This window comes from Prinia subflava, chromosome 1, assembly GCF_021018805.1.
Source record: "Prinia subflava isolate CZ2003 ecotype Zambia chromosome 1, Cam_Psub_1.2, whole genome shotgun sequence".
In the NCBI taxonomy this organism is placed as follows: Eukaryota; Metazoa; Chordata; class Aves; order Passeriformes; family Cisticolidae; genus Prinia; species Prinia subflava.
The window spans coordinates 64827368-64853829 of NC_086247.1; the positions used below are offsets into that span (position 1 = coordinate 64827368).

The 26462-nt window shown below is 39.6% G+C and overlaps 1 protein-coding gene across 1 annotated transcript; it reads left to right on the top strand.

Moving 5' to 3' along the window:
* The first annotated feature begins 1687 nt into the window (after positions 1-1687).
* Positions 1688-25818, top strand: CLPTM1L (CLPTM1 like). The gene is made up of 17 exons (XM_063398485.1): positions 1688-1966; positions 2890-2990; positions 4422-4611; positions 5347-5489; positions 7389-7467; positions 10119-10236; positions 10699-10793; positions 12311-12395; positions 13705-13808; positions 15143-15208; positions 16207-16257; positions 16931-17013; positions 18801-18835; positions 19124-19179; positions 19262-19306; positions 22160-22275; positions 23505-25818. Exons 1-17 carry the CDS (start codon positions 1793-1795, stop codon positions 23587-23589), a joined length of 1626 nt encoding a protein of 541 aa, XP_063254555.1. The 5' UTR covers positions 1688-1792; the 3' UTR covers positions 23590-25818.
* The last annotated feature ends 644 nt before the right edge of the window (positions 25819-26462 follow it).

Consider the following 26462-nt stretch of genomic DNA (forward strand, 5'->3'; position numbering starts at 1 on the left):
TCCTGTTCTCTTGTCATCAGATCCAGAGACTTCCTTCTCCCCTCGAGGGTAATTAATAAGGTTGAAGAGGACCCAGTAGGCTTGGGCCAGACCCCAGCACACTGCAATGTCTCTGGAATAGCCAGGGCACCAGCATACTTTTTCCAGATGCTTTACTAGTTTTTCTACCATCTGCACTTGTTCAAGGGTGAAGTTCCAATACCTTGGAGGTGCCCACTGTCCTGGGTACCTGCCCATGCTGTCCCACTGTGGTGGGTTGGCCTGGATGGATTCCAGGCTCCCACCAAAGCCTTTCTCTCACTTCCCTCCACAACTGGACAGTAACAAAGCCTTCATGAGTTAAGAACTGTGAGACATCACCCATGGAATACAGTGATGGATAAAACAGGCTGGAATTATAGATATGAATTAAATTTATCACTAACAAAGTCAGAGCAGTATAATAAGAGGTAAAATAAAACCTTAAAAAGACCTTCCCCCACCCCTCCCTCCCTCTGAGCTCTACCTCCTCCCCCAGTGGTGCAGGAAAACAGGGAATGGGGCTGATGGTCAGTTCATCACCCATCTTTTCTCCCACTGCTCAGGGAGAGGAGCCCTTCCTTTGCTCTGCCATGGAGTCCCTCCCATTGGAGACAGGTCTCCATGAACTTCTCCAGCATGAGTCCATCCCGGGCAACAATCCTCCCAAAACTGCTGCAGCGTGGGTCACTCTTCCGCAGGGTGCAATCCTTCCAGGACAGGCTGCTCCAGCATGGGCTCCTCTCTCCATAGGCCTCCCCTGGAGCTACAGCCTCTCCTGTGGATCTCTGTGGGCTGCAGGGGCACTGCTGGCTCACCAGGGGCTGCACCATGGGCTGCAGAGAAATCTCAGCTCTGGTACCTGGAGCCTCTCCTCCCCTTCCTTCTCCACTGACACTGGTGTGGAGTTGTTCCTCTCACATGTTCTCATCCCACCCTTCTCTGACTGCAATTACAACTGCCCAAAAACTCTTTTTCTGTAATGGTAATCACAGAGTCACTCAGAATCCATTCAGTTGGAACAGGCGTCTGAGATCATCGAGTCCAGCCTATGGCATCAGCTAGACTATGGCAAAAAGTGCCAGGTCCAGTCTTTCCTTAAACACCTCACAGGGATCCATCGTCCAACTCCATCTCCCTGGGCAGCCCATTCCAACATCTAACCACCCTTCCTGTCAGGACGTTCCTCCTGAAGTACAGCCTAAACTCCCACGTGCAGCTTAAGGCTTTATCCTCTCATCCTGTTACCTGGGAGAAGAGGCCGATCCCCCTGCGGCTACATCCTCCTTTCACAGGAGCTGTAGAGAGCGATAAGGTCCCCCCAAGCCCCCTTTTCTCCAGGCTAAGCACCCCGAGCCCCCTCAGCTGCTCCACACAGGACTTGTGCTCCCGACCCTTCTCCAGTTTCAGTGTCCCTCCCTGGCCTTGCCCCGGCCCCTCGCCGTCCCTCGCCGCAGCCCCGCGCGCCGCTCCCTCCGCTCCGGGCCCCGCGCGCCCGGGGGCGGGCCGCGCGCACAGCGCCCCCTAGCGCCTTCGCGCTCTGTGGCGCGCGCCGGGGGCGGGGCCGTTCGGTCCCCGCGGGGCGCGCGCGGCTCCCGGCGCCGGCTGCGGGGGGAGGAGGGGGGAGGGGGAGGGGGCGGGGCCTCCCGCGCCGCCGGAAGTGACGGAGGCCCGGTGGGCGGGGCGGGGCGGGCGGTGCTGGGGATGCGCGAGCGGCGGCGGCGGATCCCGAGCGGGGCTGCGGCGGGGGGCGGCGGCCGTGGGCGCTGTCACCATGCTGAGCCGCAGCTCCTTCACCAGCCTGGTGGTGGGCGTGTTCGCCGTGTACGTGGCGCACACCTGCTGGGTCATGTACGGCATCGTCTACACGCGGCCCTGCCCGGCGGCGGCGGACGGCGCGGCCGGGGGATGCGTGTGGCCCTACTTGGCTCGGAGGCCCAAGCTGCAGGTGAGCGGGCGGGCACGGCCCTGGGCGCACCGCCCAGGTCACGGGCTCCTCGGCGCCACCCCTGTCCCTGTCCTCTGTCCCTGTCCGTGCCCCCTGACCCCGCTGCTGCCCCCTGGCCCTGCTCGCTCCCGGCGAGCCGCTCCCACGCCCTCCCGGTAGTGCTGGGCCTTGTGGAGAGCTCCCTTGGCTGGTGCAGTGTAGGACTTGTTTTTTATTGATTTCGTATATCTGCTGTCACGCACGTACTGTTTAAGGCAGTGTTGCGAAAGAACTGCTGGGCCTGTTTAGTGTAGAGAAGACTGAGAAGGGATCTCTTTAGTTCGTGTAAATATCTCAAAGGATGGGTGCCAAGGGGATGGTGCCAGACTCTTGTAAGTGGTGCCCAGTGACAGGATGAGGGGTAATGGCCATAAACTAAAACACAGGAACTCCCACTTCAGTGTGAGGAAGAACTTCATTGTGTTACAGAGGGTTACAGAGCACTGGAACAGGCTGCCCGGGGAGGTGGTGGAGCCTCCCTGTCTGAAGACATTCCAAACCCATCTGAATGTGTTCCTGTGTTACCTGCTCTAGGTCACCCTGCCTTGGCAGGGGGTTGGACAAGGTGATCTCCAGAGGTCCTTTCCAGCCCTGACAGAGACCCTTTCCTTTACTGACAGGGTCTCTGGTTCTGAGAAATGGCTCCACTTCCTTCAACTTCCAGAACAGGTCATCCCATTAAAATGTATTTAGTGGGCATGTTTCTGCCCCTAAAAGGAGCTGAAAGACTTTTTTTAAGCACACTCTTTTCTTTCCCTGTGTATACAACCTTTCTGCATCCGGGAGAATTAGGCTGAAGGACAAACCTGCACTCTAAATGTACTCTAAATTTAGTGAATTTATTTCCATACTCTTAATTTCTCTGTGCTGTGTTTTGATTTCAGTTAAGCGTGTACACTACCACACGATCAAGCATTGGTGCTGAGAGTAATATAGATCTCGTTTTGAATGTGGAGGATTTTGATATTGAGTCTAAATTTGAAAGGTAAGGATCTGGACCAGTAGTATCCAAGGTATCAGAGTTCTTTATTGCATTCTGAAGTGTGCATCCTAACTAAGAATCACATGAAGGCAAGCTAGATTTTGTTATTGGTTAGCTTGGATCAGCATGCTTTTTTCAGCCACATAGGCAAGCATTTTGCAGAAGTGTGCCTTGCTTGTAATAGTAAAAATGGCATTCCATTGAGAAAATCTAAAGGCAAATGTGCCTGGAAATGCTTGGGACTTGCCTCCAATCACATATGTAGGACACTGGCTATGTGTTTTGGTACGTTCTTTCTTGCTGTGGCATCAGACCTGGAACAGGACTGATGTCAAACCATGTTCTCCTTTCATGTGTTTTAGCAACACACTCTTCCATAACTATTTCTCTGCTAAAAATCACACAAGAAAACCTTCTTTTCTGGTAGTCTAGGGTTTGGGGATCTTCTGAAGGGGTATTGGTTCTAAGACTGTGCCCTCTGAGAAATTTTTTAATAGAACACTGCACTCTACATATGCCTCTGAACAATTAAAATGACTGGAGCTGCTTATTTTGTTCGTGTTGGCTGTCTCACTTTTGGTTTGTTTGTTTGTTTAAATTAGTTGCCCCATTCTTGACTCTCCTATTATAATCCCCAAGGTTATTTTAGTCTCTTCATTTTCTGTGACTAAAGAACTTGTTGCTTGCAGTTTAGATCACATTGAACTTCATCTCTGACAGAACTTACAAGAATTGTTTTACTGACAAGAGTCTGCTAAGCCATTGAAAGTATTCAGAGCAGAATAAGCTGAGCAAGAATACAGGAATAGAGGAGGCATTATGCAAGGGTGCAAGTAGGATGATTTCTTGGCTAGTACAAGGGCAGTGACTTCATGGTTTGGGGCTCCAGTTTAGAGTTCTGTGTTTGGCATGCCATAGCTGAGAAGATATTTTATTAATGCAAAGTGCATGGCAAGACTTTGTGATTTCCTTTTTAAACTTTGTATTGTGTAATAGATAGTATCTGATAGATAGTATCTGATAGATAGTATCTGATAGATAGTATCTGATAGATAGTATCTGATAGATAGAATAGATAGTAATCTGTGATGCATCTTCAGCACGTGAAGGCTGTTTTTTTACAAGTGCTATCATAATTATGACCCTGTGACCTATCAGCAGAGGAAGGCAACAAAAGAATTGATGATGCATAGGACCTTATAGTCCTGTGTTATCTAGAGTGATAAAGTAGGAAGTGGACAAAGGTTAAACTATCTCAATATAATAGTAAATATTTGGAAATGCATATATTATGATAAGAAATGACCCCATCCAGCCATGGAACATGATAGCCAGAAGTAATTGTTGTGTTCCAGGCAACCCAAATGTTTAGTAATAGCTAAATATTTCAGCATGTGCTATGTCATCTCATAATATATTTATTTTGTATTTTAGGACAGTGAATGTCTCTGTACCAAAGAAAACCCGAAATAATGGCACATTATATGCATTCGTATTTCTTCATCATGCTGGCATTTTGCCTTGGCATGATGGTAAGCAGGTGCATATAGTGAGCCCTCTGACCACCTACATGGTCCCCAAACCAGAAGAGATTAACTTGCTCACGGGTGAATCAGACACACAGGTAGGTGTGTGTTCCATCTATAAAAGTACATCTGCAAAAGAAGTATTTTCTTTTACAGACATTTCTAGTGTTAGTATCTGCTGTGCTTGTATCTTTAAACTAGTGATGATACAACAGAAAAAGAATCAAAATCCTCTTCTTGATTATCATGCTCATAGCAGACCACTCAGCAGAGCAGAGACAGAGCTCTTTAAAATGCTGGCTGGGTATTAAAACACTTCCCTAGTTAACAATAATTGCTTCAACTTTTGGTAGAAATGCTGTATTGCTCTGTAACAGCATAATGCTGCCTTCTATAGTGAACTGAATTCATGTGTAAAATAGCAGAATAAGATATGAAGACAAACAGATAATATTTGGTTGATCATCCACATCCTTTTAACTGTTTTGAAGTAACATCTGATTACTGTACAGTAAGTCCTGATTTCGAAGTGATTTTTTCTTATTAGTGTCCACATTCTCAAGGTATGAAGATTAATTAGATTAATATTCTTTCTTGATGAACATGGCTGTGAATGGACACTGAAGTTTTTCAGTGTCTGTGGTGGGCCTTTAAAATCCATTCTGTCATATTTGAGCAAAATACTTGAATACTTGGTTGAAATCAAGGTAATTTGTTTCTTAGAGGGCTTTTGGTTTTTGATATAGTTAATGACTCTGGATTCTGTGAGTTAGGTTACTACCCTCAAAATTTTGCATTGGCTAGCACTATGTATTTTTATTCTTTTTTTAAAGCAAATTGAAGCAGAAAAACAGACCAATGCCCTGGATGAACCTGTCTCTCACTGGAGGTCAAGGCTAACTTTGAATGTCATGGTGGAAGATTTTGTGTTTGATGGATCATCTCTCCCTGCTGATGTTCACCGTTACATGAAAATGTAAGTCAATGATTTAATTTGTTAGATATGTTATTATAAACTTAAGGTACATTTCTTCAAAAATGGTCTCCTTGACCTTCTTTAGTATTTTATGTTTAAATGGACACCTAGAGACAAGAATAGATGCACTTAATGCTTGCATTTTGGTAGTGACAAATTGCTGCTAAGATGTTATGTACTAGAAAGTGTTATTGGAGATATCTGGTTCCTGGGCAGCTCAGAGTTTGGAGTACATTTTCTGTGTGGAATTACCATAGTAAGGCAAAGCAGGACTACAGAGACACAGGCAGAATGCTACAGCCGGCTTCAAACCCATTTGTTCTCCAGCTGTCCTGGCCTTCAGTGCAATTGCCATCCCTTGAGCCTTTGTAATTATCCTTCATCTGCAAGTTACAAACGGTACAAACTGGAAGTGTTGAAGAGGCACAGCTGATCTCCTGGGATATCTTTTTTTCACCTTTTATTTTGCTTTGACAGTGTGTGTTCCTACATTAAGTCATTTTCCTCAAGGAAGTACTAGCAGACAGGGATGGGTTTTTAGGGCTCTAGGTGCAGGCAGTAGCTTCTGCTCACAGCTTGCTTCAATCACTTCCAGTCTCAAGCATACAAGTAGTGCTGTATAGGCTTGTGCTGCTGTGTGTTGATGCCTTTCTCTTCAAGTACCCTCTTAAATCCAGAAGCAGTTGCTTAAGCAGCAGACCCCAGGGTGGTGGGACAGCTTTCCAGCCAGAATAGATAGAGCCATAACGAGAAGGGGTTGTTGGACTGGGGTTGATGGACAAGGAAGTTTTTTCTGGTTGATTTGCATCAATGCTGTTTTGTTATTGCATTATAGAGGAAAACAGTTTGGATGCGAAATAACCTGCTGCAATTTCACTAATAATAGCTTTAATCATAGTTATTACATAGAAACCTAAATCACTTCAGTTAAGTAACCAAGCACTATTTCTGAGCCTCAATTTAGTACTTTTCTGTGTTACTGTTGCACACTGTGTTTTGTATGCAGTCTTTCTTAGCACGCATAAAGGCTTCTTTCTTTTGTCAACAGTTAAAATTCAACTTTCAGGCTTTAAAAATCTCCATGATGCTACTTCATAGATTTTTAGCAAGAGCATCACAGTGTAGGTAACTGCTTTTCTAGTGAAGGCTTTAAGAATTTGTCTCTCTTAGGGCATTGGGCAAAATACTTTTCTAAGATGCTGACAAAGCAATTGCATGTAGGTCATAATTTGGTAAATAACTTTACAGTAACCAATTTGATAGAGGGCTTGAAGGCTAGGACGTTTTTATTGGATTCACGCAGGTTGGTGATGTGGTAGAGCAATCCAAATATGAGCTTCTGTAGGTGGCAGAGAAGATTTCTGCTCCTTGTACAGTCCCTGCAGTGGTATCTCACCTTCCCGTTTGTGCATCAGCCATCACATCCATGGTCCCATGTGCGCCAGAGACTGATGTCCTGCCAGGCACCAGCCAGTGGGGGAGATGGTGGAGAGGTGTCATGGTTGCAGTAGGAGGGGATACTTGAAACAAAGGATACAAATACATGGCAGTAAACTTCAGCATTTTTCTCTTCCACAGACTTTTAAATTGTCCTTGGTCATGCAAAAGCTTCAGCATCATCACAGCCAATTTCATTTGTATTTTTATTTGCTTATTCTGTCTTTCTACAGGAGAGTGAAAACAAAGAAAATTTTTCAATAATGGTATTTTTCAGTGAAAGATTAATTCTTGGCTAGTGGCTGATTTCTTGCTGTTTGTTAAAAGAAAATGTGCCTGAAAAGATGGTGGGAAATTTCTACATGGATAGATCTGAAAGTGATGAATGAGTGCTAATTTTGAGTAAAAGTAGTTTTTTTGTTAAGTCACTACAGTCATAAAATCCATGTTTAAATATCCTAGGGTTCAGTTGGGGAAGACAGTGCATTACCTTCCAATATTATTTATTGATCAGCTAAGCAACAGAGTGAAAGATTTGATGGTGAGTAATAGAATACCTTTAATTACATTTAACAGTTTTAACAGTAATCTTCAATGTTGTTTTAACTAAGGTTTTCTCACAGGTTGTTCGCTGTAATGAATAAGTATAAATCCACAAAATGATTCAATGACCATTTAACTTAATATGACCTACTGTGGTAACTGCAAAAGCTGGATCTGGGTTTTGAGACTTCTCTCTGGCAGAAGTATCTGTCAATCACTGTCTTCTATTCCACCAAAGATGTTTGGATCCCATTGCTTCTCCCTTTTGGGTGGATATGGAGGACATCACTGTAGCACCACCAGTGGCAGGAGCATCTCCTCAGCAGGTTGACTCCCTAATATGAAGAAGTTGTGTAAGCACACTAGAGTTGCTTCTCATACCTTCTACGTTTATTGACAATATCCACAGCTGATAGTGGAGCTACACTTGAGTCAGTAGCTATTGTCTTATCTACTCAAAATTCACTTGTGGTTAAATTTCTTGGTGCTGCTCTCTGTCATCTTAGAGTAAGCTGAGCACCTGAAAGTTTGGTGTTACAGTGTGTCCAGTGTTTTTGTGCACTCAAATAAATTAGAACTTTGAAACTTCAGGAGTAGAATTACAGAAGGATGAAGTTGGATGAGATTTCTGGAGATTGCTAGTCCAATGCCCCTTCCCAGAGTAGGATCACATGGAGTGAGTTTCTGAAGACCTTTCCGGTTGAGTTTTGGTTCTATCCAAGGATGGAGAGGCCACAGCCTCTATGGGCAATGTGCTTTAGTATTCAGTCACTCCAGCAGTAAAAAAAAAAAAAAAAAATCTGTATTCAGTTTTTGCCCAACTCTTTTCTTGTAGAAAATCATGCAGTTCCTTTGCTAGAGGAGCTGCATGGCAGTCCCATGTATCCAAATCATGTTGATCTCAACAGCTCTTAGTTAAGCCTTGCTGTTCTTTTCAGTTGCACTGACTGGAGTTTGGTAATTGGAGTTACCGAGGAAAACAGTCTTGGGGAATGTCTCAAAACTGTTAAATAAGCACATCTGGATTACACACCTTCTAGTTGGAAGCCTTTGTAGATGTAAACTTCCCATAAACTTTCTAAACTGTCTGCAATTCATTACTCTAGTTCAGGCTACCCCTAACTCCTCCATAGCAATTCTTTGTCTGTGAAGAGTGCATTTGCTACATGCTGCTTACCGAGGCATTTGCAAAATTTTTGTTGTTTGTTCATCCTCCACAGATCAAATTTCTTTTCCCTTTCTCCCATAAATGTTAATGCTGTCTTTGATAGACTGAGAAATTGAATTACAGGAATCCTTTGAAAAGGAGGAGGGTCTGGAAGATGTTTATATAGTTTTTGGTAAATAGCTGTAGAATCTTGACAGCATTCTCTACAGTTAGTTCGAACCACACTTGTTTTTTTTGTTCCATTCAGTTCAGAGAGCCCCTGAGACTGTTCTAGTTTTTCAAGCTTTTCTCTCTGCTGTATTCATATAATTTTCTCAGCTTCCCTTCCTCTCCCTCACGTGCCTGCATGTTCTGCCACTTGAAAAGGTTACAGGATCTTGGGAGAGTGGTGAAATTGAGATTTGTTTGTACTCACTGGAGGAAAGAGTGAATGGGAGGATGAACATAGCCCTCAGTTCACATCTGACTGATAGGTGGGGAGCCTAAACCCGTGTTCTGTGTCACAAGAATCAGGAGCAGCCCATTCACATCAGTTTGGTGTCAGCTAACTAATTAGGAACAGATCTGTAGGAACAGATGCAGTGTAGAGTAGCAGGTCTGAGATGGGAATTATGATTGGGAGTAATTAGGAGCCTGGAACAGTAGATCTTGAACTCTTGCAAAGAGTGCCTGTCAGTCTGTAGTCCTGAGCTATCCTTGGAAATGTAAAACATACTGCCTGAACTTGTACTGAGGTAGCTGCTGAGTATTTTAACATCTGAGAGGACAAGACAGGGTTTTTCTGTTTTATTAAACCTGCTTGAGAGTTGGATATGGACAGCTGTCATGTAGAAGGAGCTGAGACAATTTAAGACTTTCATTTCCCCAGCTTAAGTAACATATAGATGATACTGTAGGATTAGCAGAGATACATTTTTGGGAGTGCAGGAAGAAAGTTTTTGTGACACCCAAGATCTCAAAGTTACCTTACTCAGCGTTAGCTGTGGTGTTTTCACTACCTGTGGTGTTGTCTGATCTTGCTTGCTCACCCTTCAGTTTCTCTTAAAATCAGCCTCAGTGTAGTAAATGTATGACTGTGGCCTTCAGGATACAATTTGTTCATTGGTTGGGTTTTTTTATAATATTCTAGTTTAGGTAATCTTAGCATATGCATTCAGAGAAGAACTGTCAAAAGGATTATCTTAAGCGCACGTTTCCCACTTCATTCTGCCATTTCACACATTTGTATACAGGAACAGTGAGGTTGCTATAGGAACCTGAACAGAACAAACTGCTAATTTATCATTTCTTGGGAAAAACACAAAGACTTCAACCATGGTATAGAAATCTAAGATCTTATTCCCTTTAAAAGACAGTTCTTAAAATTGTGTGATTAAATTACAGTGTGATACAATCACTTTCTTTATTTAAAAAAAATGAATGGAAGTAATTGTTGCCATTTTTCTGGTGTTAAAAATGAAACATATCTTTTTGAAATGCAGGTTATAAATCGTTCAACAACAGAGCTACCTCTTACAGTGTCATATGACAAAATATCTCTTGGAAAACTCCGATTTTGGATCCACATGCAGGATGCTGTGTACTCCCTCCAGCAATTTGGTACGCTTACCTTTAATGACTTTAGGCCACAAAACCACAATTAACCCCTAAGTTTGTTTCTTTTATGTGCATAGATGACACTTTTTTTTTTATGGATAGCTGGTGAAGAGATTTAGTACTACAAATCTTGTATTGTTTCTCCTTAAGTTAAAGATAAAAATAGGTGTTAACCTGTAGTAGGGAACAAGAATACAGAGGTAAATTAACCATTTTTAAAACATCACAAAACACATTGTAATTGCATAAGTCAAAGGCTTGTAACTGATGTTTATGACAAGCTAAATAACTTCCAAAATATAGGTAGATTAGGATTTTACCAATAAAGCTTGCATCATGTTTTGGATTTATGATTCCTTAACAAAACTTGTGCAGGTGACATAAGATTCTTTTTATAGTGGACTTGAGCATAATAACAATGAACTGTCTGGTACTTCTTGCACAGTGACCTATTCTTTTTCATAGGATTTTCAGAAAAGGATGCAGATGAAGTAAAAGGAATTTTTGTTGATACTAACTTGTATTTTCTGGCTTTGACATTCTTCGTAGCAGCATTTCATGTAAGTGGTTTTAGTTTTTAGGAATTACATAATACAAAAAAACCAAAGGGAGTGTGTGTCTGACTTTCAGGTGTTTCATTTATTAAAAATTATTCTTGAAAATAGTGATTTCAGTAGAGCCATGGAAACATTTTCTGGTACAAGTTAGCTATATTTCCAATACAAAGTTAATATAAAAACCTTAAAGAAGGGAGAAATTTGAGATAATTATTTAGAAACTAGCACTCTTGACTGAACTATAAAACATTACCTTCATTATCACTTTCTTTTACATTGTTGTTGAACCAAAGCCCCTAGAATTAGTATGCCTGTCAACATGGGTTCAGATTTTGTTGACTTCTCACAAGGTTTACCAGTGCAGTGGCATAGCTGCAGCACCTATACTAGAGTTTGAGTTCTGTTTTCTAATCCCTAGAGGAATGATCAGCTGATATGAATTGCTTCCAAAAATGTTCCTGTAAAGTGTGGAGCACTCATGGTTATTTGTTGTTGTTGTTGTTGTTTGTCCCTTTCTTAGCATTGACTTAAATCTGAATCTTGGTTTTAATGAACAGCTTTTTTTAGACACTGGAAACATTTTTAAAATCTACAGTTATACTCAACACAGTTCCCATACTCTGGGAAAGATAAGAGCTTGGAATGTTATGTTTCTTTATACTTACATTACATACAGTTAACTTGTTTGGAAAGCGTTAGACTTCCATGACATATTAATTGAATTTTTTCACTCTGTCAGGTTGCAAGGTATCTGTAGACTAGGACAAGCTTTTCTGCTACTTTTGTGTATCATCTTCCCAAATGATGATGATGATGATGATGATAATAATAATAATAAAACAACAACAACAGAAAACTCCCATAAACAAACCCCACAAAAACCACTGAAAATTTCTTCACTAAAATCCACTGACCCAAGAATTTCTGGAATATGCATTTGATTTTTTGCTTTTTTTTAGCTACCAAAGGCTTAAAGGAAATACCAAAAACTATATTGAATGAAAATAATGAAGAAAATAAAAAAGCTTCCTATGAATAAATTGAATTCTAAAATGGCCTGGAAGTTTAGGTCAACTTAGTGGCAAAATACAGAGGAAACCTGGCTTGCTGTATCGTAGGATTGTTTTTCTATTGTTCTGATATTATCCAAGTGTAAATTGACTATCAATCCAATACAGAGCATTTTTAGTTTAATTTACTATGCTTTTCCCTGGTCTCTCAAGGAGGTGTGTAGTTCCTCATTCTTCACCCTCTATGATGAGTTGCCCTCTCTGTACAGGACACTGATTTGTGCAGCATTGCAATGGCAGTATTTGAAATTCATCCTGTCATTTTGCACTGCTTTTAGAGCCTGGGCTTCTACAATAACTTTTCTTTTTAGCTTTTATTTGTGAGTCTTAATTTTCATTTCTGAAGCATCTAAAACAGGGTTTTAATACCATGTTGAATCATTGTTAATATTTTCAGTCTCTAATTAGTGCGTGTTTCAAGCAAATGAGTATGTTCCTTCCTATTTGCAGCTTCTCTTTGATTTCCTTGCATTTAAAAATGACATAAGTTTTTGGAAGAAAAAGAGGAGCATGATTGGGATGTCTACCAAAGCAGGTATGGATGAATGCAAAGTGTTGTCTATGTGCTATTTTATGGTGTGTGTTTTCAGTCTTGCTCTAAGTTGACGCTTTGTAGGTTTACAGAGACAACAAAATGAGATGATTTGTGTACAAAAGAGATGGCTACCAGTCTACACAGATGATTCTAACTTTGTTAGATCTGTCCTCAAGTATCACTTGAGTTTAAGCAATTGCACGACTGTCTTGGAATTGGGAATTAGATTACTATTGAGTTAGTTACCATGCTTTCCTTGCTGAAAGAACAGAAAAGTACTTTGAGAAAAGAATGAAGACCAAAAAACATTCTGTGGGTGGAGAGAATGTGCTTTTATGGGTAGTGCTGTTCTGCAAGTCCCTTGTGTTCCTTGTAGATAACTGCAGGTTCCAAAATATTTGTAGGTGGAAAGTGCTGTATCGCAGGGCTCTTGCTTCATCTGGGCTTTGATGTAAACAGGAGCAGTGGAGGCTCCTGGGGTGGAGGGAGGGGGGAGAGCATGGGAGGGCTGACTTGATTTGTGTATAGGAAAGATGAGAGAAACAGTGATCTGACATCCTGCCAAGCCTTCCTAGAAACAGGTGAAGGTTTTTCCAATAGCTGTTTCCCAGTTCTGATTATGAAGCAAAACTGGAAACCTGGAGTCACTTGACCTCTGAGACTATCCTTAATTCTATCATATTTACAGATGGATTAAAACATGTAAGGAATATCAATACCAGGGGGAAAAAAGTCATTCTAATTTATGATGAACAGCATGTTTTTATCATGTGGAGAATACATGTATCATTTTTATGAGAGTGCCTTTGTTTTTTTAAAGCAGTTGTACTGCTGTTGGTATGTGTATGCCAAAAAGTTCATAAAAATTCTAAATGATCCATGGAATTTCAGAAATGAGAGTCAGTCACCAGTTTCAAAGCTCAGTGAAGTCGAATTCAGAAGACTTAACATTTACAAACAATGAATGAGTTTCAAATACTGACATTATATAATCTCACAGCCTTTCAGCTTCCTGGAGACAAGAATCCTGAATGTAGGTTCTAATTGCTTCAGTACAGAAGTCTTCATTAACTGTTCCAATTTTCTTTCATCTCCTGTGATAAAGATTGCATTAAATGTTCTTTTTCCCTGTGTGCCCAGAGATCACTGGCTGTTTCTAGAACTACTAGATATATCAAGATGTACACAGAGGAAATTCATGCTTCAGTTGTGTAAGACAGAATTACACTAAATAGGCCATCAGTCTTCTGTCATCTCAGCTATTCATTTAAATATTAATAAGCCTTCCATTTTCATTTTTTCTGTCTAGTGCTTTGGCGGTGCTTTAGTACTGTGGTAATATTTCTTTTCCTTTTGGATGAACAAACAAGTTTATTGGTACTGATCCCAGCAGGCGTTGGTGCAGTGATTGAGGTGAGTTCTTAAAGCTGTACGACCAGATACCAGTATTTGCAGCAACATCCATAGTTTATAGTAGAAAAAGAATGCTAAACTACGTACTGAAAATTCTGCTGTAGCTTGCATGTCATTGGCTTTCAGTGACAAAGGAGATTGTGTCCCTTGATCAAATAACTAAACTGGAAGTATCAGTTTTTGTCTGGGATGGTCCAGCTGATATTGTAGGAACCAAACACAGAATGATGCTGAGGTTCCACCTGTCACATCACCAGATAGTCCTGGCTCCTGGCCAAGCAAGTATAACCATGTCAACAAGCCTGCGTAGAAGCATTGCAAAGAGCAGGCTGTGTGCCCACAGCTAGTGCCAGGACTGAGGTGATTGGGGAAGGAGGAAAAGGAGGAGACTGCTGCCTGTGTGCATGATTCCTCAAGTCCACATCTAGTCAGTGGGTCGTAGGTAACAACATCTCAGAGGAATTTGTCTGCTAGGAAGAACTTTTTCACAACTTGAACTTAACTCCTGTCTCTCATGCAGTACAAATAGTGACATTGATTCTGTAAGAAATAATTTTCTCACTTGTATCAAAGATAACAGTAAAGGATTGTCTTTATTCCCCTTTTTTTTTTTTTTGTTTGGAATATATGGTGGATCAGAAGAGAATATTGATGTACCTAAAGTTAAACAAATGAACCTTGTCCACAAAAAGCTCCAGGCAGTGTAGTTCTCTTGGGAGTGGCACTGCCTAAATTGTCAAATCTCTATAGCAGTGTGAAAAATGAGAAAATTTTCAGGTGAACTGAAACTTTTGGTGTACGTTAGGGTCAGGCTGTTAGAGCTGTACAGTAAGTAACCAAATAATTCAGTGGATTCACTGATTTTTTGCTTGTAGTCCACTCTTGAAATGTAAGCACCAACTTAATTACTGTTAGGAGTTCTGAGGCACCTTCTTGGAAGGCACATAAAAACTTTCTTGGCAGGTTTTACTGGAATTTTCTAAATGCCTGACCTGGGGTACATGTTGGTACTAACCCCACTTAGGCTCTGCAATTCAGATATCCCGGAACAACTACGTTACTTCACCTTAACTACATCATCTGATAAAGAGACTTAATAGTACAGGCTCACAATGTTGTCTTTGTTTGATGATACAGCATTTGGTTTGTGTAGAACAGACAGTGTGTGCTGCAATCAAGGCTGCTGCTACTTTATGCAGTGGGTGATTAAAATAGGTATTTGGGAATCTTGATTCTAATTATCTAAATCCTTCATAAGATGTTCCTTTGTATAATAATCTTTTATGTGCATGGTTTATTGTTTGTTTGTTTGTTTGTTTGTTTGCTAATCACAGCTCTGGAAGGTGAAGAAGGCCTTGAAAATGACAATCAGGTGGCAAGGTTTGAGACCCAAATTTCAGGTATAGTAGACATTGCCCTGTTAATGATTACACTCTTGAGTTGTCCATCTGTTTCCAGGTTACTGTGCAACTTGACTTCTGCTGAAATGAAGAATTTTTTTTAAATTATAAAAGTTTCCCGTGTACATCTCTCTGTGAATGGCTTAATCCAATAGCAAGATGAGCATTTTCAAACCTGGTTCTTTCTTTGAGTTCTTTAGAAGAAGCAGCTACTTGTATGTATTTATGGTGCATGAAACTTCACAACTTCTTTATCAGTCCTGCTAAATCTTTATAGGTGGGACTGTTGGAAAGGCACTCTTAAGTGACATCATGTTTTGAAATAAGACTTTTTCATGAACCTGTAGGTGTAACTTCTCCATTGTGGAACTAACAGAAGATGTGGCATGTTCTGGGGACAGTACATTCTTAGATGATTCTTCTGGGTAAAATGAAGTGCTGAGAGTGCAGAACATGCAGTGGCAAAGTTCAATCTACACTGAAAGTTTATCTTGTTGGTAGAAGAAACAGTTGTCTAATATTCAGTGTTTCTTTATGAGAACTGCTGGGGTTTTGTGCTTCTTGAAGTCTGTGTGTCTGGACTGACTGGTGGCTCTGCTTGTTCCTGTATCAGTAATCAAGGAACTGTGTTTAAGCAGGCAGAATTTCTGGACATGTGGAGATAATCCATAAATGACCTCTTCATGGTTATGGCTTTTAATAAATGCTTCCTGTATCTGACAGATGTTTAGCTACTTGACTTTGTTTTTGCTTTGTGAATTCTGCCATCTCAACCACATTTTTCTAAGCAAAGAACTCCTGGAAATTTGCTGTAAAATATGAGGTTACAGGTTAGTCTTTTTGCCTACCCTATATTTGGTAGGTTGCTCAGGACAAATATATGTCTCTCCTATATAGAGGCTTTTAAAAGCTTTGTTACCTGCTTAATATAGGGAGTTGGACAGCAAATGCTTTCCCTCTGTGTTCTGATGTGATTATGGTTTTCGTATGTGTTGCAGTTCGGTGCGTACAATGACTCTGAAAAGAAAACCGAGGAATATGATGCCCAGGTAAGAGGGTATCCTGTGACTTCTGACCTACAAAGTCTGTATTTGTCACCTGTTGGTTGACTTGTTTTGGACTTTTTTTCTGCAAGTGTATTTTCCACGTCCTCACAGTTGTCAAGTGGATCATCATTGTGTAGATGATCAGATAGTGAGGATTCTTTCTGATAATTTATGAAAGGAAACAGTGAAATAGTTCTTTTGGTTGTTGAATCTGGTTGAGGCATTGCTCTGAGAAGCAGAATTGCAAGTGACTTACATGAAGAGAGGTCTGAAAGTGTTACCATTCATGCATTAGAAAGTTAATATTTGTACTAATATTAGTACCTGTTATTTGTACTCGTTATATTTACTGAAGGAAAGTTCATGTGGTTCCTGATTTCTGAAAGGAGTTGAGCATAGGTGACAGCATTGGTGTTAAAGTAGGGAGCTACTTTTAGACACTGAACTTTGTGCTGTCCTTTGGTGCCTACACTCTAAGGTTATTGCTTGTCTAAAACTGGGCTTTGGAATTTTCACCATCACCAGTAGAAGTGGAAGCATAGTGGAAATTATAGCAGACATTTGGGAACAGAAAAAGATTTTCAGGAAAACATTATGTGGCTGTCTTCTATTTAATGCCATGAAAAATCTGTTCATATAGAGTGTGAACTAACAAACCATTTTCCTTGTCTATTAGGCTATGAAATACTTGTCATATTTGCTCTATCCACTGTGTATTGGAGGTGCAGGTTACTCCTTGCTGAATGTCAAATACAAAAGGTACTGCAACTCTATAAATGATCTTACATGGAATTGAAACATTCCCATTTTTTCTATATGGTTATGGAAATCAGTTGTTTGTTTGATGCATAAGCCAGGAGCTGGAAACTTCCTTGTGCTGTCTATCTAAAGCTGAAGAATCTAGATGGTTTTTTAACATCCTGTAAGCAACAGGCTGTTGTATTTCACAAGTAACCTGATATTACTTTAGCATAGAATTCAATAGCTTGCATACATGTCAATCAGAAGAGGAGAAAGAAAGCTGAACTTTGATGTTCAGAGGACCAGCTGGTGATAGGAGAGATGAAAGGAATTCAGGGGTTGAACCTGTCCAATAGCAGAGAGAAGCAAAAACCTTCACAAAATTACTTGCTTTGAACAAGAGGCTTCTCTGTTCTCAAATAGCTATGATAGCTATGATGGCAAGCAAGCAAAAGCGTTTTTGAGAAAGGGCTCTTTATTCCTTTAGAGCCATGGACTTCCTGCAACATAGTAATACTTCAGCGAGGGCTGGACACTCCATATTTCATGAACAAATTAAACCCTTGTCCCCTTTCACTCAAAACAGCTGATTGATTTTGTGTTGGAGAGATGCAAGCAAGTGTGCAAGCAAGGGACTTCGCTGTAGGAAAAACTGTCTGCAAACACCAGCATGGTGATGGCCATGTAGGCAATTTTTATAGTCCTTAGGCCCAGATAGGATGGGAGAAACCAAGCAGTAGTAGTTTTTCCTAATGTTAAGCTGTTCCTACATACATGAGCTGTAACACTCATACTAAAAACTGGGGCGATTTCTGAGCTTTTAGAAGAGCAAAAGGTTTTTGTCTTAGTAAGCAGCTAACAAATATGCAGCATTTTAAAAATCTGCTTTTCTGACAAAATTCTTGAATTTGTTTAGTGTTCCAAAGTACTATATTTCAGGTATTTTATGAGCTGCAGCTTAAGGAAGTGAAAGCAATTCATATAATAGAATTCTTGCCATGGTGAAATCAGTAAGGAAATGTGACAGAACAAGTAATCTTAGTAGTGGATTATCCTTTAATCTTGGAGACATTTTTTGATGCAATCTTTAAATGCTTGTGGATTACTGAAATGCTGCTACTACTGTAATGCTGCTATTAATGTGTCAGTAACACAGCAGTGCAAGTTTAATTTTAAATGATGTAACCAGAGCATGACAGTTACTAGCTGTTCTCAGGATGGCAAGCAGAAGCATGGAATTTGATCATTGTCTGTAGCACTACCATTATTTTATTACGATTGTGCTCCATTGAACATCTGGGAAGGTTATTAGATGGAAGGAGGTAAAAACACAGATTCCTTGTATTTATTATTTTTTAAGCACCTACTGTTGTGGTTTGCACTGAATGGTACTTGTTTGAAATTTGAGAAGTCCTTACTGTGCCAGATTAAGTGATTCTTTAATATTTAGATCGCAGTGTTACCTTAGTACAGTCAGGGTTCGGTGCACCGTATTACACACACAGTGTGTGTATCTCATATCAGTTACCTGATTATCAACACAGAAGTCTTAAAATGGTCTATAAAAGTATAAAAACAGGTGATAAACCTCTCAAATCTCCTTGTATGGACCGATAAGCATCATTTGCTTAAACTACCTTCTCTGAGCCCCTCCTAATCCAAGGAAGATGTGAGGTATTTAGTTCTTGCATGGAGTAACTTGTAACATAGCCATTTCTTGGAGTAGTCACCATGCAGTGGTGTATAGGACATGTTATAATTTTGGCTGAAAAGAAATATAACTCTACTCTCTTCTTTGTTTGTAGCTGGTACTCCTGGTTGATTAACAGTTTTGTCAACGGTGAGTCTCTTCTGTTCATATTTCTATTCATATTTCTTCAAATGAAGGCCAAGACTGAAAAGTAGAATATTAACTGCTGTCATTTGGATCAGTGTAATACAGAGCCATAACTTATTATTGAATTACCACAGTAATTGAAAACGGGAGAAGAATCAACCTAAAGTGAGCAAAAGGATTAGATGCATCTTCACTCTTTAGAAAAAAAATTAGTGCAAATTACCAATTATGAAATTACAGTTGTGTGATGAACATCTCTGCATTTGTTTGTTTTCCATATTTCATCTTCAGGAGTGTATGCTTTTGGATTCCTATTTATGCTGCCCCAACTATTTGTGAACTACAAGGTAAGATTGAAAAGTGATGAAAGTCTACTTTTCTAGTGTCTTCTTCCAGACTTTATTACAATTTGATATTTTTTATTTCTAGATGAAATCTGTTGCACACTTACCATGGAAGGCTTTCACATACAAAGTAAGTAAAGATGTTATGTAAAGTTGGGTACAGTCATTTTGAAAATTACTTTCTTAAGAAACAGCGTAATAATAAATAGCTTAAGGACAGCAGTACTTTTTTTTTGGTTTTAAGAACTAAACTTGTTTGCAACTGTCCTAAAAAAAAAAATACAACCACACTGATTTTCATTTTTCATAATGACTTTCATATGATGAGAATACTTGCATCCTACTTTTTATGATAATACTGCTTTTTGTACTGTCAGCTCTCTTGCATGAGTGCAGATGTTGGTCTTGCAGATAAATTTATCAGTCTCAGTTAATTGCATTATTTTAAAAATACGTCCATGCCTCACTGACCAGGGATAGTTCTCAAGAAAGAGTTAGGAATGCTAAAAACCTTATGTAGCAGGTTCCAGGAGCTACCAGAGACTGAAGTAATGTAGTCATCGTTCTGTGCCAGGGTGGTAATTGTGAATTTCTGGGCAAATGTGAGGGGGATTGTTCATGGGGGAAGAGGGGCTGCACTGTGGTGACCCCACTGCCTAGACTGCCCTGGTAGGAAATAATGCAGTGCTGCAGCCAAGCTCAGTATCAGACCTTGGAAGAGAAAGTTCGTTTATTTAAAAACAAAATCAGCTCACTAACCTTTTGATAGCTGTATATCCACAGGCACCCACTTGTGTGTCCAAGTGGTTTGTGTAGTATTCAAACACCAAGATGATAAACCCAAGTATCCCAGTCAGGATTCCATGCACTGATATGGATAACAAGGGACACCCACTGTTGAGTTTCCAGAATTCTCCAGAACATCTGTACTTTAAAGGAATGGTGTTAAAAATTTTCAAGAAATGGTGTCCAATTCTGAACAGAAGATTTGTGACAAAAGAACTTAAACGCATACATCTAAAGAGACTTCAAAGGCTTTTCCATTTCTTCGAGCCTATAGCAATTGTCCAACTTCCTGCTGCACTGTTTTTAAGGAAACAGGGTGCATCCAGGAAAACAGATTGAAATCTAGCTGGTAGCAAAATAGCAAATAAGGAGTGTCTGATGTGGAAATAGAGACAAAAATAACAATAAACACAGTATTTCAGGCATATAGAAGGCAAATCAGCATGTTTCTTTAAGAGGAGGGAGCAAAAGGTATATTAGTGAAGTAATCTCACAATTTTACTTCACAAGAGAAAATAACTGAGCAGGGACATCAGCAGTTAAATAAACAACAGAGGGAAGTTATTCATACAAATATCCTTTAAATCAGTACAACCTTGCTGAACAGCCTTTTCTTACAGACCATTTATGGTTCCTGTTTAGATGCCATAGTCTACCCACAACAAAGGCTTGTGTGGAGAAAGAAGTCCATTTTTGTTTTCAATTATGTTTAATTTAGCAAACTTTGGAAGGAGTATCCATTTTTAATGGATATTTAAAGTTGCTTGCTCTCTTCTTCACTTGAAGTGGAAAGAAGGGTCTGAGGGCTCACCTGTGATCATTGTTTTAGAAATCTTTGTTGCTGGGGTTTTTTTCCTTAATTTGAACTCTGACTTTCTAGTTTCTGTGGATTTTATGTTTATGCCCTTCATTGTTAATAAAGAATATCTTCAAATGAGGTAATCTCAAAAGAAAATTATCCAGTCTAAAGTCTACTGGATGTGCTGCTTTGATGCATTCACTTGCAGTGGCTTATGAAGACTGCCTATGTGCCTGAAGGGTGGAGCATTTAGCTTTTTCTTTCTATTGTTGTTGTAGGATCACTCACTTGGGTGTTGACTTGGAAAGGCTGTCTTTTCCAGCTTGCCAAGGTTTTAATTTTTGTTCCATGGCAAACCTTTGCACAGGCTTGAGAAGTGCCAGTCATATTCCTCAGGCACTTGAGACTGATGGATCTGTTTTGACATGACAGAAAGAGCTCTCCTGTTGTAACTAATCAGAACTCTGTCCTGTCCAACACCCCCATTTTCTGCTGGTATTTTCTTCCATCATATAAACGTTGGTTCATTTTGTAGAGTGAGTTTTGTGCTTATATCATTTGCCCCCTTCTTATGGTATGGATTAGCATACAGCTTGCTAAACTGAAAGGAGCCATGTAACTGACTCAGTTTGTTAACCCAACAGTGAATACTCTTTGCTGGATTTGTTTCCTGATGTTTTTAGTGAATTGAAGCAGTTTATTGCAGCGTGAGTACTAGAGCTGGTGAACTGTAGGGGTTGATGTGTGCAGCCTCCCTGTAGCCAAGGGCCAGATCCAGAGGCGTTGCCTTTTGGTTAAATTACCTTTCTTTATTGCTGCAGAAATAGAGCCTATAGTACACCTAGTTGATTGGAAATGGTGTAGAAAATTATCCATCCCTTATTCAATACATGGTTACTTCCAGGAAAAAACTGAAAGCATTTTGAAGTAATTCCAAGGCTATCAAGTTAATCTTCTTAAGAGCAATAAATTAACAGACTTTTAGACAAATTTCTACAGAAAACGAAAGTCAACTGACTTTTTATAAATCTTGTCATTTGAGTAATGAATGAACAGAAGTGTGAGGGTTTTTCCAGTTTCTTTTGAAGTCTTCTCTGGAACTGAGTCTGTGTTTTTCCCCTCCCATGACAATACTCTCACTTACCTGAAACAGTCCTACTTCCTTTTTACTTGTAACTTGTGGTCTGTAGTAGACAGTAAGTAGTAGACAGGTCTTCATTAAAAGAAGGCATTTTAAAGTTTGCATTAGTTAGCTTTGCAGCATAACTTTTAAGTGTTGTTATAAATATGGAGGAAGTCTGTGTTCCCACAGAAAAACATAGGAAGCTTCTAATTTTGTATGACTGATGACTTCCTTTCTTCACAGCCAACTGAAGTGTACTTTTCTTTTATTTGTAGGCATTCAACACCTTTATTGATGATATATTTGCTTTTATCATCACTATGCCAACATCTCATAGGCTGGCCTGCTTTAGAGATGATGTTGTTTTCCTGGTCTATCTCTACCAAAGATGGTAAAACTTTCTTTAATATTTATTACAGTTTTTACAGTGCTGTAGATGGTTGTAGTCTTGTTGCTATGAAGAACTATAGATTGGGATAGATGTGGAGCAGAAGTTTTATACTATAATAATGTATAATATAGTATAGTATGGTCTGGATAATGTTAGTTATGTATATGTCTAGTGAAGGGAATGGTGGGCAGAGCACACTGCAAAGGAGCTCTCAATACAAATACGAGGAACAAAAACATTTTCCCATAGCTGACAGTAATCCTGGACATGATGCAGACTAGTCAAAAAAATTCTCTTCTCACAATACTCAGAATTTTTGTCAGTTACCCCTTCTCCTTCCCCACAACATCCTCCTTTTCACCAGGTTTGGAAGTTGCAAACCCCTCACCCCCCCCCAAAAAACAAACACTAAAAAACAAAAACAAAAACAAACAAACAAAACCTCCAAAAAAAAAATGCACCAAAAAAAAAAATCACAAATCAAATGTGAGACATAAATACTTGAAGTAAGGGGAAGGAGGGAAGGAGAGAAATTCCTAAGCTTGTATTCACAAACCCACTTAGAAGTTCTGGGCTTGTAACCCCTGCTGGGGCCACATCTTCATGTGCTCAGTGTCTGAGGCATGCTCTCCAAGGTGCTCTGCAGGGCAGTAGTGAGGGTGTTGTCTGATGGGGGACTGCCCTGCTCTCCTTTTCTATTTATCTGGTTTGCAAAAACAAGTTATCAGGTTCTATCATAAGCTGAGTACCTGGCAAGTTTCAGATTCTTTAAGTAACTAAAATCAGATGGGAAAGACAGCTATATGCACTACTTATGAAATATTGTTCATAGTGAAGTTACAGAAAGTGTGTTCTTGTTCCCAAGAGTAAACATTTTTGTTTGTTGTTACTTATGTATAAATTAAGTAGTCAGCAGCTTCTGATTAGGGGCTGGGCACTGGTTTCAAGTTTGGGAGGTATCCTGGATTTCTTGAGAAAAGACTCCAGCCAAGCTTAAGGGGAGCTAATATGTCTCTTAAGAGGTTCTGGTATGACACAAGTGGTTGAGTCATATTGTGAAGAAGCTGATATGTCTGTACAAATCTTCAAGATGTTAGGCTTTGCCACAAATGGAAATAGAGAATACGATGACAAAGAAATTCACTTTTAAAATTAAGCATCACAGAACTACGTAATTCCTTCAGATTCCTTCCTGTAATGTAACTAAAGATTTGGTTTTTTTCTGCCAGGCTTTATCCTGTGGATAAGAGCAGAGTAAATGAGTATGGAGAATCTTATGAAGAAAAGTCAAAAAAAAAAGCTCATAGAGAGTAACCAAGAACTGAAGAAGATTCTGACCCCTGGACTCTTACTCATTTTGTGTATTACCTGGTCTTAAGGAAGGAAAAACTTATTTAATAAGAGTATTTTTAAAGCTTATGACAGAACTACATGGACAATACGTCTTCTATATTGCCAAAATCTAGTTTTGATACCCTCCTCTTTCACGACCCTCCTCTGTCCTCACAAGATCTACATTCTGCCAGATGACATTATATAAACTTCCTGCATTTCAGCTTCTCTTCAGTGAAAACCTAAGCATCCTGACCATTGTAATTAAGATCCAAATCTGTGTTTTTAAGACAACTGATGAACTGAAACTGTGGTACCTGTGCCAGTAGGCTATGAAAACTGAAAAACAAGACACTGTGTTACAGCAGAATCAAGGATTATTGCCAAACTGGGGGCTGTCAAAAATAAAAGGTATCATATTGGATTATATTCTACTTACAAATCATTCTCATTTGATAATGGAGATGGTGGAAATTGTAGGAATCATTAATTCCTAGCTAAAAAAATATATTGTTGGTAATACAGGATAAGGTAGATCATGTTGTTAAACTTCTAATCCCCGCATGTTCTCGGCCCTCAATATGGCAGAGGGTTTCAGTTTTCTTAAAATGAATGAAGGTGTGAAAAAGCTGTACCATGATTTCTTTCAATATGTATGCAAGTTTATAGAAATCCTTCTGCATTGCTGACAAACCTGATTTCTTAGCATAGCAGGCATTCATGTAATGCAGATAATTGTTATGTGCTGGGAAAGTCTCTTAATGTTTCTCAAATTCTTCATCACTTGGTACCGCAGTGACCTACTAGGCCAATTCTATCATGTTTCAAAGGGAATAATTCCTCAGTCTTTTCCCCTCTCCCTCCCTGCACCATCCTGTTTTTCAGATGAAACACACATCATTCAGTTGAATTATTTTGCTCAAGTACAGGTTCAACAAACTACACAGGTACAAAAGAAAAAAGCCTGGTAAAGAACAATTCATACCTTCCATACAATTTAAAATGTGTACTCCATGGGAATGGAATTCATTAAGGGAGGTATTTTGATATGTTTCTATATGTTTCTTTCAAATTTGTAAAAAATAATCAGATTGAATTATTATACCAAAATCCAAACTCCACAGCTATATCTAGAAACCACTTTTAAAAATGGTTAGAAAAAATCTAAATTTAAAATCTTCAAAGATTTTAAAAAGCGAGTTTCTTAGTAACAGTAAGGAACATACAGAGTGCATTCCTTTCTGCAGCAAATAAAATACAGTTTATAAAATCCAAATGGCAGAATTCTAGTTTCCAGTTCTAGTTTTGCACTGGTCAATAACTTCACAAATAAACTATAATGATTCTTAAGTTTATTTAATTGCATGTTGTTTGTGCAAGGCTGTTTAACTCTAATTTGTCATTAATTGAAAATATTCACTGAATAATCTTGAAGAACAGAGATCAGCTCCTGTGGTCTGGAACTACTTTGTGAAGTGAATTTTATCCACTTCTGATACTGCAAAAGTCTGACCATATAAATATTTGGGCCCCAAAAAGATAAAGAAATGTGCCTGCCTATTGTGTTTTGCTACAGTCTTTCCTATACTGAAGTCCTCCTTACACACTGCTGGCAATGGAAAGGAGCCTTGAAGTGAATATTTATCTTCTGTTAATGTCAAAGGCTATTTATGCTGTTAATTGTAACTACAAATTATTGATTTCAGCATTAAACACACCTAAGTAAGTCTATGCAAAACTGGAGTTTCATTGGCTGTATCTTGTACCTGTTTTGAATTTGTTTGGAATGAGCTCTTTGCTGTTAAGCAAACTAATATTTCATATTAGGTTAAATGTGTGTGAAAAGTTTTCCTGATATAAAGAACGCATATAGCACGTTCCCTTTTTGTGCCATTTCAAAACAACCAAATCATTGGTTCTTCTAGAGTAGCTTCTCAAAGTCCAGAATATCATATTGGAGTATTTCTGATGTTTTATTGCTCATTTTTGTACACAGCTGGTGAAAGCTTGCTCTTGCACCTTTACATACTGTGAGTTTACTGGTCTTCTGTCTTGCATTTCTTGGCACGGACCTCATGATATCCTATATAATGGTCATAAAGCATATAAAATTAGAACATTTTAAATCTTTAAAATGAGCAAGACTTTCCTGTTCAAGTCATTGTTTTATGCATTCCATTTCCAAATAAAAGACTTGGCATATGGGATAAAGAGTTACCTTTTGTTACTGGAAAGAAAGGTGATACTGAATTACATGTTTTAACTTTCTAGTTGTGGTAATGACATCAGCTAAAAATGTGGTTCTTTATGTGGACCAGCTCATGCTGGGTAATCAATATCTAGAATCTGTTTAAGTATCCAAGAGTAACTTAAAAACTTCCTCACTTCTAATGGGATTTACTGTTGTAAGCAACTAGGTGACCATCTCACATTCTCATCTTCATTAGGCTTGTAATGGCTTTGGAAATTAAAAGATTACTGTAATTTTGGGTTGGGGCTGGGACTGTTTTAATTGAATTAATTGAGAAATTAATTCTCAATTGAGAATTAATTGAGAAAACCATCCTATGCTTCTGGAAGCTGCTGTTGCCCAGGACTTAGCCCTGCAGTCCTGATTCTCAAAGGACCTAAGTGACAAAAGGCAGCTGGCTGGGCTGTGTGGGTGAGAATGGCCCGTGGCACTGTGCCTCCGAGCTGTGACAGAGACTGTGCTCCAGTCTGCACTTCCACACCCTGCTGCTTCCTGCTCCTCATTTCCTGCTGCTGTTCTCCAGGAGGCGACCTTCCATCCTTTGGACTTTTCCCCCAGGAGCCACAGGACAAGTGGATTTACAAAAGAGCAGCAGCACAGGCAG

Bases quoted from the DNA above. Each gene is read 5' to 3' on its own strand.
- CLPTM1L (XM_063398485.1), top strand. From the start codon at position 1,793: ATGCTGAGCCGCAGCTCCTTCACCAGCCTGGTGGTGGGCGTGTTCGCC. The intron at 5,490-7,388 runs GTAAGTCAATGA...TAAATATCCTAG, and splicing joins GTTCACCGTTACATGAAAAT to GGTTCAGTTGGGGAAGACAG. The intron at 17,014-18,800 runs GTACTGCAACTC...CTTTGTTTGTAG, and splicing joins CTGAATGTCAAATACAAAAG to CTGGTACTCCTGGTTGATTA.